Source organism: Gavia stellata, chromosome 22, assembly GCF_030936135.1.
Source record: "Gavia stellata isolate bGavSte3 chromosome 22, bGavSte3.hap2, whole genome shotgun sequence".
Lineage (NCBI taxonomy): Eukaryota > Metazoa > Chordata > Aves > Gaviiformes > Gaviidae > Gavia > Gavia stellata.
In genome coordinates, this window is record NC_082615.1 from 14290580 (window position 1) to 14304321 (window position 13742).

The window sequence follows — 13742 nt, forward strand, 5'->3', positions numbered from 1 at the left end:
ACCTGGCAAGACCTATCTTGAAAGTGCATGGAATTTTTCTAAAATTAGGCCCCAATTTTCTGTGGCCCACACATTGTGTGACCATTTACACAAGTGCAAGCAAATGCAAAGTCGGTATCGAGAACTTCTGTAGAGTGGATGTAAATTACGCTCCTCGTGGAGGTTTGTCTACACCAGCAGCAGTGCGCTACAGTATAAAGCTCCTCTGCCGCTGCCTGTGTGCTCTCCCCCCTAAGGAATGGTCTCTCACTCTCTCCAGCTTCAGTCGCACATTCCTCATCCCGCCCTTGTTCTCCTCCCATTACCATCAAAGGGGATCCTCTGTGTTCTGAGGTGGGTGTGTTCGCAAACCACTAGAATAGGAATATGTTGGTGCTTGTCTTGTGTTCTCTGCCTTTTATGTTCCAAATGCTCCCCATTTCAAGACAGGCCAGATGGTCTGATCAAACATTTCTCTCACTAGAATAGAGGCCTTTTCTGCAAAAACACATCTCCCTGCATCTTCAAATGCAATGCCCTGGAATACCCGGCAGATCGCACTCAAGCTGAAAATGCTGTGCGTGTATGCAAACGTCAGATGCTGGGTGAAAATCTCTGTACTTAGACCTCATATTACAACCTCTTCATCAGAGAAACAATGACAGCATACTGCAAGGGGAACACAGAAGTCTAATTAATACAAAATGCCAATACCACCCTCAGCCCTCTCCCAGGCACAAGTGATCATAAGGATAACCCATCCAAATGAGCAGCATATACAACTTTACAAAGACGTATGTATGGTTCTCTGGTCAGCCCTTATAAATAGCGTTTTACATATTAAAATAAATATGTCCACGTTGCCAAAGTAGCAAGAGGCTTCTTCGTTATTTAAAAAAAATATGTTACAAAACAATATCATTTATATTTCTTGCTTAGTTTAAAAAAAGTAATAAAAAAGTCATTTTATAAAATAATACGAAAGTAAATTGAGTACAAGAGCGTCCATCCCTAGCACACGTCCTGGGTTTGTAATGACTCATCACGAGATGCTGACCTCCAGGAAGTCATGTAATCATTCCTTCACTTCTAGTTGGACAAAAGAAATCCAGTGCTTGCTTTTTTCACCACTTGTATCAAGTCTATGATGTAAAATTCATGGCAAGGGAAGAAGTCCTAGATCTGGGGAAGGTTCTCATTGCTGCTATTTATGGCTTTGCTACTCCCTGTATCAGATTGCCTTGTGTAACACAGGAAGAGGATATGAATGGCCAAAACTGAGCCCTGGAGTTTGGAGGTAACGAGTTCCAGTCAAACAGTGTAAGCAAGAAATTGCCTTTTTTTTTTTTTCCTTGACACATCCTAAGTGTGCAAGAGTGTGGGAGCACGTGGGTGTGTACAAGTTTGAGCATGCATGGGTGCGAGCGTGCATCTGCCTGCATGAGCGTAAGGAAGATTAGAAAGTGTGGGAGAAGGGCTTAGAGTCTCCTCCTGATCTAATCTCTCTGCCCTTCTGAAGACCCCTTCCTAGTTACCACTGCTGAGCATCCCCAGAAGTTTACTGGGCTCCAGGCCCTGTTGCTGTGCCATCTTCTGAACATCAAAACCCATGTGCATGAGGAACTGGATCACATTCATCTCCTGCCCTGTGAACTGGTCCCTGATAGTGGGGCACGAGGGGTTGCAGTGAGGCCATGGACAGCTGTCAATCAGATGAATTGGGCAGCCTTTCAGAGGGGCCTTCCCATTTCTGTTGCTCTCATGTAGGCTCCGATCCCAACAGTGCAGGGCACGGGGTAATGATGTCCCCTTCACCTGGATGTCTGTCCAGTGACTGAAAAGACAAACAGATTGTATCAGAGGGGTCAGGCTGCCAGAACTGGTTAACTCCCCTACCACTCCCCTGTTGACCTTTCACAGAATCTGCAAAAGCACTCACTTGCGTGTAATGATCTCATGAGACAAACAGGCAGGAGCAAAGCTAGCGCTAAAGGAAAAAAGGAAACATGGATTAGGTCTTGGAAGGACAAAGTAACTCCTGCTAAATAGAACCTTCCGGACTACGTAGAGGGTGGAATTTTTCCTGCCCCTAGCAAGATTTTTAGAAACAGCAATGACTATCATGATATAAAGCCCGACTGAACTGGCAAGTATCCAGAAGAAAAGGCGTTCCATCCTGCCTAACAGTGCACATTTGCAACAGGAGACTCCTGAATACCTGCTCTCGTATGAAGCAAGTAAGGCACATTAATGGTTCCTCCCCTGTTGTCTCATCAACTCTCTGGATGTTTTATGATCAGCACTTTTCAAAACATCCCTGTGAGGTCAATGGCTGTGCAATGGCAAGGAGTCTCAGACCTCACCTTGGAGGCAGGAAAGAAAAGAACATGTTCCTATTGATAACAAAGGGTAGCTTTGATAATTGGGAAGCTGGAAATTACTTTGCACTTTTCCAAAAATGAAAAAGGCAAGATTCTTGATGTAGACAAACTAATAGTTACCAAATTTACACCACTCATTTCTGCGGAGATCTGAGAAATGCTGATAGGATACTGGACAAGAACGTCTCTTAGAAATAAATGTGCCAGGTTTTCCTCAATGAAATACTTACGTCACATCCTTCAAGGTATTTCTCAGCTCCCTACCCAGGTTCTGGATGTAGAGCCACTGCCCCTCCTGAACAGGCTGGCCAGTGAGGTGTACATTGTCTACAGTAAGCTGGGCCTCATCAAAGAGCCATTGGACAACAAAGACTGGACCTAGGAAGACAAAAAATGGGGAAAAGGGATTGCTCTGAGTTAGCTGCGGATACAGAGGAAACCCTAGAATCCATTTTATGTCTCTCCTCTGATACTTACATCGAAGAGTGGGGTAAATCTTATATCCAAAAAAGCAATTCCATTCTTCTCCCTCTTTAAACTGCAGCTTACAGCGTTCAGGAACAATACCATTCCAATACCTAGAAGACAAAGCAGTAACAGAATCAAAGGCATAGTGCAATCTTAACAATGGCCTTTCCATATCCCAGTCTATTTCTGTTTTGATTATAGTTCCAACTCACTGACACCAGAGTTCTTTCTCCGCTACATTGTCCCATCAACAAATTTTAGAGCATCTACAATTGCACGCATTCTTCTGCAGGTCTAGATTTTTAAATTACTGTCTTTTCCAATACAATCATTGAAAAACCACTGATGGAGATGATAAATACTCTCTTAAGTATCAAATGAAGGAAGATAAAGAAGGAGGACGTCTTCTCCACACTCTAACCTCTTACAGAATTGTACTTTAGAGCATCTGATTGTACCTTATTCCTCTTCTGATGGCTTCTGTTGGAGCACATGTTATGGTATCAATACAGTCAGTTCTGCGATACTGTTTATTATCCAGGAACCATCCAGAATCTGCCAAGCCTCGAACCTGAATCCCTTGATAACCCATCTCCTCCAGCTGCTCCGCCACTCGATCCACATTCAGGAGCACTCCTGTCCCTCCAGCACTGCAACAGCAATGTTAATACTGCAGTCATGAAGCACTCACAGCTATTAAATGGCTGCCAGCACACATATCCTCTCACAGCAGTGGCACTCTATAAACAACTTCCATCTATCCACCCGACAACCCACCGCTAACTTGGTAGTCACCAAATTATTTGCTTTGCAAAACACTCAGAAATAAAGCCAGTGCTGCGTAACAATCTGATACCTCAGAAACCAAATCCCGTTCTTATTCTTTCTTGTGGGAGATATATATGCTTCGTATCATTTGCAAGGGGTTTGGCTGCTCAAAAACTAAAAGAATTTGAAGTGAGACAAATTCACCCTTTGCAACTTCTATATTACACCCCTGTGTAACATATGCTGAGTGTACCATAGCTTTGTGCAACATAGCATGATTCAGAGCACCTGTGTCAGGCAAGTCTGATTTTTTCAATTCAGACGCCCCGAATCTATTCACAAGAGGCATGCATCTCATGGTGTGGGCCAACAGGAGCCAGCACTCCTGATGTGGGGAAGAATGAACACATTCCCTCCGTCTTGCAAAGCTTCTACCCGGTTGTTATTTTCTCCATTTTCTCATAAATGTACCTGGACCAAAAGCCAAGGAAATAATATTGTATCATCCCCTGTTGTACCACTTAAAGGAGAAAACTGAGAAAAGATACAGGGTTTGCTGTGTTAGCGTTGCTGTACTCCTAGAAGAAATTTTTCAGGAACTGCTGAAACCTCCTCCCTAACAGCTTTCTACCGTGGAAGTCTCCTGTCTTCACCACAGGAAATCTTGTAGATACCTACCTGCTCCCTGCCAGCAGCAACACTTTTGCAGTGCCAAGCCCTTTTCCCACCAGCTCCTTAATAACCTCCTGAATGATCAGTGCTCCCATGAAAGCATATTCACCTGGAAGAGATAGCTCAGTGTCAACAAAACTGTCCCCTGTCCAGACTAAGACTTTTTATTCTTCTCCCAAATGCTTAAGAACCTTATGAAGGGATTATGAACCTAAAACCAGGCCCATTTTCTCCACCTGTATCAAGTACATCTAATAAGAGATACTCCGCCTCCGTACAAAACTCGCTTCCCTGAAAGAAAGTGGATAGAGAGTGAACAGAATGCACACTAACACAAGCACGCCTTCCTACAACAGCACTTAGGAATTGGTAAACTTAAGAGAAGGAAAATAAGAAGGAAGGTGCTGGGACCCTTTCTCTCTACATGAGGAATATGCACACCTTCCTGCCACCTGGAATCTCAGTTCCAACGTACCGTATCCCTTTTTTCCCAATTCATAAAGGCAATTCAGACAAGCAATGTTTCACAAAACGTTACACCTAGATAGACCGCTACTTCCTCGGCACCACCAAAAGGCAGCCGTGTTTGCTGAAGTGTAACTGCTCCATAGGAACAATCTAAGAAGCTATGATGAAGTAAAAATGTCCCTTACTGTGACAAAAAGTGTATCTGTCGTATCCATGAGCTCAGTTTCTCAATATAAGAGTTAGCGAAAAGAGGTATTGAGTGACACAATGTCTGGTTTAAGGCCAGAACTCACAGACCAACTCAAAGAAAAGCATTAACCTTCTGCCTTTCTGGTGCCACATCACAGAGCATCTTAGGCCAAATTATTTTGTTCACAGCAGCATATACCAACAGTAATTCCATTCTGGTCAAAGAAAACTCTTCATGAACAAACAAGAGGAGAACTAAGCCCCCGGTATTTCTATAGACATTACTGCACCCAGACACTAATCCTGCTTAAGTTGGGAAACCCAGAGAAGTACATGAGGTAGAACAATTCAGTCGCATGAAATCCAGATTAATCTGGAAAAGGACTCCTTTAAGCAGACTCCCAGAGTTCCGTCATCATCAAGATGGCAGCTGATGGCAATGCATGTATTAAAACTATTCTTCGTTTTAGCCTGCAGACAGCTTTAGCCTGACACATGATGGCTCCTTTCAAAGGCCAGATATCCTCCTGACAGAAGTCTGAAACTAAATTCACTGCACTTGCCTCTCAGATCAGCAAAGCCAAAGTTGCATGCAACAAACTGTGGTTCCTCAGCTACACCATTTAATTTGCTGTGTGCTGGAACCTGGAGATTCATCTAAAAGGAATTTTGTTCCTCTAATCCTTGCATACTGCATCAGTATAACATCTCTGCAAGCAGTGGCTCTGAACTATGTCAAAACAGCCTCAGCTAAAGGAATCAGGATGTTTTATCTGGAAGTAGCTTGATATTCTTTCCTGCCCTTCAGCAAGAAAAAGCCCGTTCTTCATTCATGTAATTTCACAGAAGTCTGGCCATATCCTTTAAAGTGTGATGTCTGGGGCAGCAACAGACCATCAGCAACACTCACTTTTCTCAGACTTGGAAGAGGCACCACTCCAAACATCACTTGAGCAATAAGGGATGAATCTGTAAGAGAAAGTTGTGTGAGCAGTGATGTTCCTTTGACATGCAAGGAGGGGTGAGGATAGGGTCAAGTAACTGGAAGAAAATTAAACCCTGGAGAGGGGAAAAGGGAAGAGTTTCTTGTCCAGTTAGACAACTTACCTTCCTGCACACCAAGTGACAATTATAATTGTCTTGGATTTTCTCCTGAACACTGGTAGTTTTACAGAGTTAAATCAATAAATAATGTGTCTTTTATCAATCTACTTGAAGCACTGAGCTCAGTGGACAGAACGATGGGTCAAGATTTTGCTCTTAGCTGTCCCACTGATACGGTGGATGGCCTGCCCCAGGGAGACTCCCTGTGCTCCAGTTTTTCACATGATAAATGAGAAGGCCTTGTCAATGCAGTGGAAATGCTGACTGCAGCCACGGGAGGTTTTTGCAGGAATGAAGTTACCTTCCCACTTTTGTCTCCTGCTTGTAGAATGCAAATTAACACGCCTCTCTTCTGCTTTTCCCTCCTGTATAGATGCATATATAAACTGGTGTCTTTCTTATTTCTCTTCTTTGAACTAGCAAGAGCTGCTCCATATTCCTCTCAAATTGACAAATGTGTGACATACTACCAGCCCACCACTCCCAACAGTATTTGCCACTTCAGATATTTGAGAAGGCTCTCCAAGCTATCCCCAATTTTTCGTCATTAGATCACCCCACAACTCCACGGAGACTGAAGTTTCTCCAGACCTTGCCAGCGCTACTTCTTAGAGAGCTGAACTAGAACAAATGAGGAAACATGCAATTCCCTCTCGCAAGTGTTAGTCTTAATCTGTCTTTGTAGCATTCTTCCTAGCCTAAAAGCAGGAGATGCTGTTTAAGTATAAACCTATTTCCCTTTGTTGTCCCTCCTTACACCATGTTTGCATTCCACCAGTGGGGATTTTCTTCTGGTTGTGACGACAGGATCCCGGTTCCTGCAGATGGACACAAAGAAACAAGAAATGTACAGATGACAGTCTGTGACTTCAGAGAAAGCATATAAGCCTCACACAGGATCTCTGACCACACAGAAAAAAAACATCCATGATGAAAAACATTGGTAAGGGAAGTGGAAGGAACATTTCTAAATTTGCCCTTAGGCAGATGTGACTTTCAGAATTTGATTCATGCTAGAGATGAAGCCTGTCTAGAAGCCTCTTGTAGTACAGAAAAGAACCTGTAACACATACTTAAAGTTAAGCACTTCCCCAAGAAACAAACCCTAGCAGGTGAATTCCAATGCACTTATAAGATCTGTGTGAATGGCAGAGGTTTAGGTATTCAGAAAGCCAGAGCATAAGCAGCGAGAATGAAGACAGAAGCTCAACATTTCTGTGCCGACCCAGGAGCTCGGCGGTCCAGAGTGTGGGTATCCGGGTTCCCAATTCCCTCTTACGCATGACACTGAAAGATGCTACAAATACTTTATGTGTGCACCAAATGTATGCTTTCACACAGAGAATCACTGTAGTTGGATAAGTGACGTTACGCAATTGTAAATGAGGAAAAGGCGGAAGCGCACAGCTCGAGGCAGAAGCCCAGACAGTTAATCTGGTTTCTCCCTACGTACATAGGGCCAGTCCTACTACGGGCAAACACACACCCACAGTGCAGTGTGCAAGAAAGTGCATCTGTATGACAAACAGATTGAGAGGCCCAAGAACAGCTCTTCTGATAGCATTACAGAATCACTAAGGTTGGAAAAGACCTTTAAGTTCATCAAGTCCAACCATCGACCCAACATCACCATGCCCACCAGAGAAACACAGTGTCTCTTTAAAAACCGGAAAACTAAACCACAACTCTGAAGATCCCAGCAGGTTTGTGAGCACCTGCATGCGTTTAAAATAAAGAGAGCATATTGGCCCGAGTTCAAAAACCAGCACTGTCTAGCAGCGATAACCGTACATCCGGATGCACGGGCACATCGGCGCTTCCGTAACTTTTCCGGACAGTGGAGAAGCACGCCTGCCTGGGCACCCTCTCGCAGGAGCGAAAGCCCGTCGTGCCTGCGACGCTGCGCTAGCGGCGGGGCAGGAGCAGTCAGCGGGCAGCGACCACGCGCCCACGAGGACGCCGACGCGCGGGCGGCTGCCCCGGCCTGGCCCCGCTTCCTGGGGGGGTGTCCCACGGGCACGACTCACCCACTCGGGTCGCGGGCCACTCCCTGGAGCTCATGAGTCTCCGCATGGTGTCGTAGCGGGTGTCGCAGTTCTCCCTGTTGAAGCAGTACCACCCTCCTGGTGAGGGGAAGAGAGGGGTCAGCCGCCCCGCCGCCCTGCCCAGCGCCGGCTGCGGGGGTCCGCGCCGCGGCGGGCGGCCCCCGAGGGGCCGCGGGCAGGCGGGGGCCGGGGGGCCGCGGGCGGCCGGAGCGGGGCGGGCGACGGCCGAGGGAAAGCAGCCCGCGGGGGCCGGGGCGCCGCGGGCCGCCTCCCCTCTCCCGGCCGCCGCCCGGCGCAGAGCAAGCCGCCCGCGCTCACCTTCCAGGAAGAGCAGCCACCGCCGGCTGCCCTTGGACTCCTTGAGGTAGTAGCTGAGGAGAAACAAACGGGGGCGGCGCGGCGTTAGCGGGAGCCGGGCCCGACCGCAGCGCTTTGGTGCCCGCCGGGCCGGGGCGCCGGGGCCGCGCCGAGCCTCCGGGGAGGGCGCAGGGGCGGCGGCGGGCGGCGGCGCTCGCGCCCGCCAGGGCCAGCGCCTCGAGCCGCCGCCCGGGAGGCGCCCGCTGCACCTGTCGCCGCCGCGCCGCGCGCCGCCGCGCGGTGGCGCCACAGCCCTCGGGGCCGGGGCCGGGGCCGGGGCCGGGGCCGCGGCGGGGGGAGCGCGCGGCCGAGCGGGGCGGCGGGGAGCGCCGGGGGCCGCGGCGAGGCGCCGGCGGGCGGCGCGGGGCAGCGCCGGGACGGCGGGGCGCGGCGCGGGGACTCACCCGGCCGGGCTGCCGTCGTTGCAGGTGACCGAGGCGTTGTGCAGGAGGTGCAGGCGCAGGTCGTGCGGCAGCGCCTGGGCCGAGCAGGGGTACAGCGACTGCGCCAGGCTCTTGACCTGCGCCATGAAGCTGTCCATGTTGCCCTCCACGGCGGTGAAGTCCAGCGGGAAGCTCTCGGCCGCCGCCGCCGCCGCCTCGCCGCGCTCGCGGGCCGCCGGGCCCCGCCGCCGCCAGCCCTTCCTGCCCTCGCCGCCGGGCCCGGCGTGCAGCAGCCCCAGCAGCAGCAGGAGGTGCACGGCCGCCGTGCCCATCGCCGCCCGCCGCCACCCGCCGCTCGCCGCGGCGGCAGCAGCCAGCCCCCGGCGGCGGGCAGCGCCGCCCGCGCTCCGCCGCGCCCCGCCGCGCCGCCCGCGGGGACGGTGGTCGGCGGCGGGCGGCGAGGACAGCGCCGGCGGCGCGGGCTCGGCGGCGCGGCTGCCGGCGCAGGAGCCCGCCGCCCGCTCACAGGCGGCGAGCATGACAGAGGGGCACGGAGTGCGCGGGGAGCGCGCCGGGGGCGCCGCCAGCCCGGGCGCCGCGTGGGGCAGCAGCCGGCCAGCCCCCGCCCTGCCCTGCCCTCCGCCCCCTCGGAGCGAGGCGGAGGGAGCGGGGGGTCTGCGCCGCGCCGCACCGGCACGGCGGGCCGCTCCGTCGGGGCGCGCCCCGCGCCCCCCGCCGCCGGCGCCGCCATCGCCGCCCCTGCCGGCGCCGGGGCCGCGGCCGGCGGCGCCCGCCAGCCTCGCCCGCAGGACGGCGGGGGACACGGGGCGGCCTCTCGCCGGGGCCGGGGGGCGGCCTTGGGGGTCGGGCCGCGCGGGCGCGAGGGCCCGCACGTGGCAGCGCCCCCGGCCCGCGCACCCCCCCCCCCCCGCTCCCCCTCCCCACGTCTCCCCCCGCGGCCCCGCGGCGGCTCCTCCCCGGCTCCGCGTGGGCGGTGCTGCCCGCCCCACCCCGCGGGACGTGCCACCCCGCTCCCCCGAGCAGCGCTCTGCCCTGCGCTCCCGGCCGCCTCCGGTGCGCCCCCCCCCCACCCCTGGCCCGGCGCGGTAGTGGCCGCGGAGTCCTCGGGGCGGGGGCGGAGGGGGCTGCCCCGCGGTGCCGGGCTCCAGCCTGGCCCCGGCCCGCACAGAACAGCGGAAAGCCGGGAGACGGTCGTTTGGCCCAAGGCGCCGGCGTTCGGTCGGTGCAGGCGCCCGCGGGGAGCGCGGCGGGCAGCGGGTCGCTGCCGGCCGGGGGCTGCTGCTGCCGCGGAACGAGAGGGGACGCGCTGGCCCCGGCTGCGTGGAGAGGGACGCTGGCAGTGGGAAGCCTGCGGGCGGCCAGGCGGGGCGGGGGGGGCGGGCCGCGGCGGGCCCTGCTCGGTCCCTGCCGGGCGCGGCGGCCCCTCGCCCCGCCTGCACCCCCCAGCCGGCGGGCCGGCCGCAGCCTCGGCGCCGCGGGGGTCTTCGCCGTGGTGCTCCTCGCAGCTGGTGAGGTTTACCCCGGCAGCTCTCCCCGGTTATCCCCTGCGGCCGGGACATCGCTAGCGACGGCAGGGAGAGTCCTGGAGAAAAAGCTGCCTCGAGTCCCAGTTACGGCAGGGTGCCTGTCGTCTGTGAGGGCGAGGAGTGTCACAGAGACGCTGTCCTTATCGCAGACCTCAGTGTCAAAAACCGAGGAAAACCGGAGGAAATGCTGCGCTTTGAGTAACTCCGGTTAGATACCGAAACGGACAGCTCACACCCCTCGACGGGGAGGGGAGGAGGGAAACAGTCTGTCTTTACCGGGAAATGTAATCTATCTGGGACGAGAAAAGGTGAAAATAGCGTGATCTTAAAATAGTAAGTGGAGGGGGGTTTTGCAGAGCAAGAGTTGAGGCTGTCCAGCTGCTGCAATTGCCTTTTTACCTTAGCATGGTCGGACTTCCTACGTGTATCCTCAACTCCGAATTTCCTGCGTATGTAGCACATGGTTTTGCAATTTGCTTGCCGTGTTGGTTTGGAGGTTTTTTTAATCTTTCAGTTACTCTTATGTAGTCTCGGTCTTGGCTCTGTTCTCAGTCGGATTTTTATCTCCAAATGTTTGCTTTTATGTAAGTGCTGATAGTACCAACAGTATCTTTAAGCCAGGAAAAGCCACCAAATTGAACACACCCTTCCACACGCGCACTACGTTCACCCCCTGATATATTTTTGGTCTCAGCACAATTCTGCATCATCATTATCTTTTTCTACACTGGCCTTAACATCCCTTCCTCACTGGCCGTGACGGGTATGAGCAATTGATCACTAGGACCAGTTATAGCAAGTTAGAGAGCCCCTCCAGCTGCCTGAGCAGAGGTGCGGCTGGAAAGTGCTTAGTTTGTGCAAAGTCTGAACAGATGAATCAGTAAGTCCTCACGAGTGTTTCAGGATCACTGGAACAGTTGGCATAAACAGCTCCAGGACCTCATGTTCCACTAGCTACAGCAAGAAAACAGGACGGGTAAGATTGCTGAACTCCATCCTACTTCTTGAGAGAAAAGGCTGCTGTTCATCTCACTGATAGGCTTGCTTTCTTCCTGGTTTCCATGCTCCTTCCCTTTGGGGAGGTCTGCGGTTACTGGACTCTCCAACACGTCGTACCGGCTGGTGCGTTAAGGGGTGACTGAACGGGATACACCAGTGAAGAACCTTAGGGCAAAGGGGAGTGCATGTTAAAGTTGCAGATCCTTGGGCCTTTGTCCAAGGCAGTGAAGCAAAGACATTTAAATTTTGCCTCTCTTGGCTTTACTGACCCCCCTTCAGCTTTCTTCCTTCTCCTGGTTCAGGTAACTCGGGAGGCTTTCTTTCGGAGCCCTCTTACTTGTCATCCTTCCAAAGCCCAGTAAAATGTTCGTATTACCTCTGTCATGAAGGAGCAAGGGGGCTGTTAAGAAGAGTGTAAGGCTGTGTGAGGTTATGGCATGACAGACTGCTCTCTTACTTCTAGGCATTTAAATCTGGTACAGTTTAACTCCTTGATATACTGAACTTGGGAGAACATCAAAGTGCACACAGATTTTAGAGAAGTTTATAATACTGTACTTCAGCACGAGAGGTTCATTAAGTTTTAATATTTTGATAAGAGCCACCCTACGTTGAATAGATTGGGCTCAGTACAGAAGGAAGCTCAGAGAAAGCTGTGAAAGAATTGGACTCCTGCTCCAGGCACTGAAGACTGGGCATTTTTATTGGTAGGAGTAAGGCACGTAGGAGGCCAGCAAGAGATTTGTAATGATTGGGAATAATGTTAAGGGGGATGCTGTTTTCATTTAATACCTTTCAAAATGAAATACCCTGCATAATATATTCCAGTACGTCCTAATGCCGTTCTGTGCATTGAAGTATATTGGACTATGCTATCCAACAGCAAATGAGGCAGTTCTGAAATTCCCTAGTACTCTGCCAGGACCAAGGCAGCTCCAGGACTTGCCCTTTTGATGTTTCCCTATCAAAAACCAAGAGGATTACACCTGGAGTCCTGTGCAAGGGCTTGTGCCATAGGTACGTTTCCCCTGTAGCCAGCTCCCATGCCTGATGGAAGCAGCTCTGCAGCCCTGGCTCAGTTGAAGTTCCCTGGCTTGTTTCTTGGGTCTTGTGTTGATCAGAAGTGTGTGTGTGGGTATGTGTGTGTGGTGTGAGAAGACCACCCATAGAAGACCACTCACCAACAGATAAAATCCTGCTTTTGCGTAGTCACACTACCGCCGTCTCTTCTAACATCAGTGGTGGGTGGGGGTAAAGGAACTCTGATAGGGCAACAGAGCTCGTTTATACCCTTTGTACAAACGTAACGTGCTGCGTGATGCTCTGGTAGGAACCACCCTCTTGAATGTCCCCAGGACTTGGCATGATCGTTAGCATGTACTGTTGGTACAGGCAGGAGGAAATACTTTTCAGAATCATTGTTACTGTGATAAGTAACTATTGTTCTGTATCGTGTTTTGGAACTGGTTACAACATATTTGTAGATGTTCACAGTTAATTTCCTATCCATTTGAAAGAAAAACAAGAGGGGGGGGGGTGTCCACGCTTTATCAAGACGCAAAGTTATGCATTATTCTCTGTGTGGGTGTGTGACAGAATGCAAATGCGCATAATGCCAGGGATATGTATCTAATGCAAAGCACTAGTTGCCTAAAGGGTGATTTTAGGGAAAGGTCATTCTACACTTTGTTCACTGCAATCACTAATGAAATGCAATTTCTGACAAGTTTTTAGCATGGTGGACGTTGTTTTGCTGAGACTCACCTGGTAGATTTGCGGGCATCCTCTTGATCCTGACAGTGGCAGAAATCCGAATTGTTAAGGGTATTTTTAGCTATTCCCTAATGAGTTCCTCTTTCTTTGTAGCACTTTAATGAACTCCAGGTTGTAGTTACCTCCCCCTTCTTTCTCTCCTGATGCTTCTAATTTCAGATGAATATTTGAGATTAGAAGTGGCTCTGGGTATGAAATGTGACCCTTAACCTCCATGCAACTTTCTGATTATGACATGCCATTAAAAACTAGATTCATCTCTCTAATCCTGCAACTTGGAAATGTTCAGCTCAGATTACATCGGTGTCTTTTTAACAGGAGCAACATTTCTTTAAGGGATGTGTCACTTCCAAATGCAAAATAGGAAACAGCTGCCTGCTTCAGACATCAAACAGGAGCTACCCCCCATCCAGAAACAAGACCAATTTTTTGGGCTCCATGAAACCCAAAGTGTATCTTTTAAAATTGAATGGCTGCTCCACCTCAGCAGCTGAATCATCACTGGTGTTAACACAGCCATTTTAATTGTTTCTTCTTCTTCATACCTTCTGTGAAGGTATTCATTAGTGGAAGGACAGGATATCTTTATTCTGTGTTAGATACTTGCAG

The 13742-nt window shown here is 51.1% G+C and overlaps 1 protein-coding gene across 1 annotated transcript; it reads right to left on the reverse strand.

Annotated features, from left to right (window-relative positions):
* Positions 1 to 1338: 1338 nt before the first annotated feature.
* Positions 1339 to 9161, reverse strand: NOTUM (notum, palmitoleoyl-protein carboxylesterase). Its single transcript, XM_059828261.1, has 11 exons — positions 8836 to 9161; positions 8393 to 8445; positions 8057 to 8152; positions 6787 to 6847; positions 5836 to 5894; positions 4275 to 4377; positions 3287 to 3478; positions 2838 to 2938; positions 2591 to 2738; positions 1919 to 1966; positions 1339 to 1813 (listed from the first exon to the last, which is right to left on the reverse strand). Exons 1-11 carry the CDS (start codon positions 9144 to 9146, stop codon positions 1507 to 1509), a joined length of 1479 nt encoding a protein of 492 aa, XP_059684244.1. The 5' UTR covers positions 9147 to 9161; the 3' UTR covers positions 1339 to 1506.
* Between the last annotated feature and the right edge of the window lie 4581 nt (positions 9162 to 13742).

Coding starts and splice junctions, on each gene's coding strand:
- NOTUM (XM_059828261.1), bottom strand. CDS start 9,146: ATGGGCACGGCGGCCGTGCACCTCCTGCTGCTGCTGGGGCTGCTGCAC. Junction 5,895..6,786: donor TGGTGGAATGCAAACATGGT/GTAAGGAGGGAC, acceptor TTTCTCTTACAG/ATTCATCCCTTATTGCTCAA. Junction 3,479..4,274: donor TTGCTGCTGGCAGGGAGCAG/GTAGGTATCTAC, acceptor TTGCTGTTGCAG/TGCTGGAGGGACAGGAGTGC.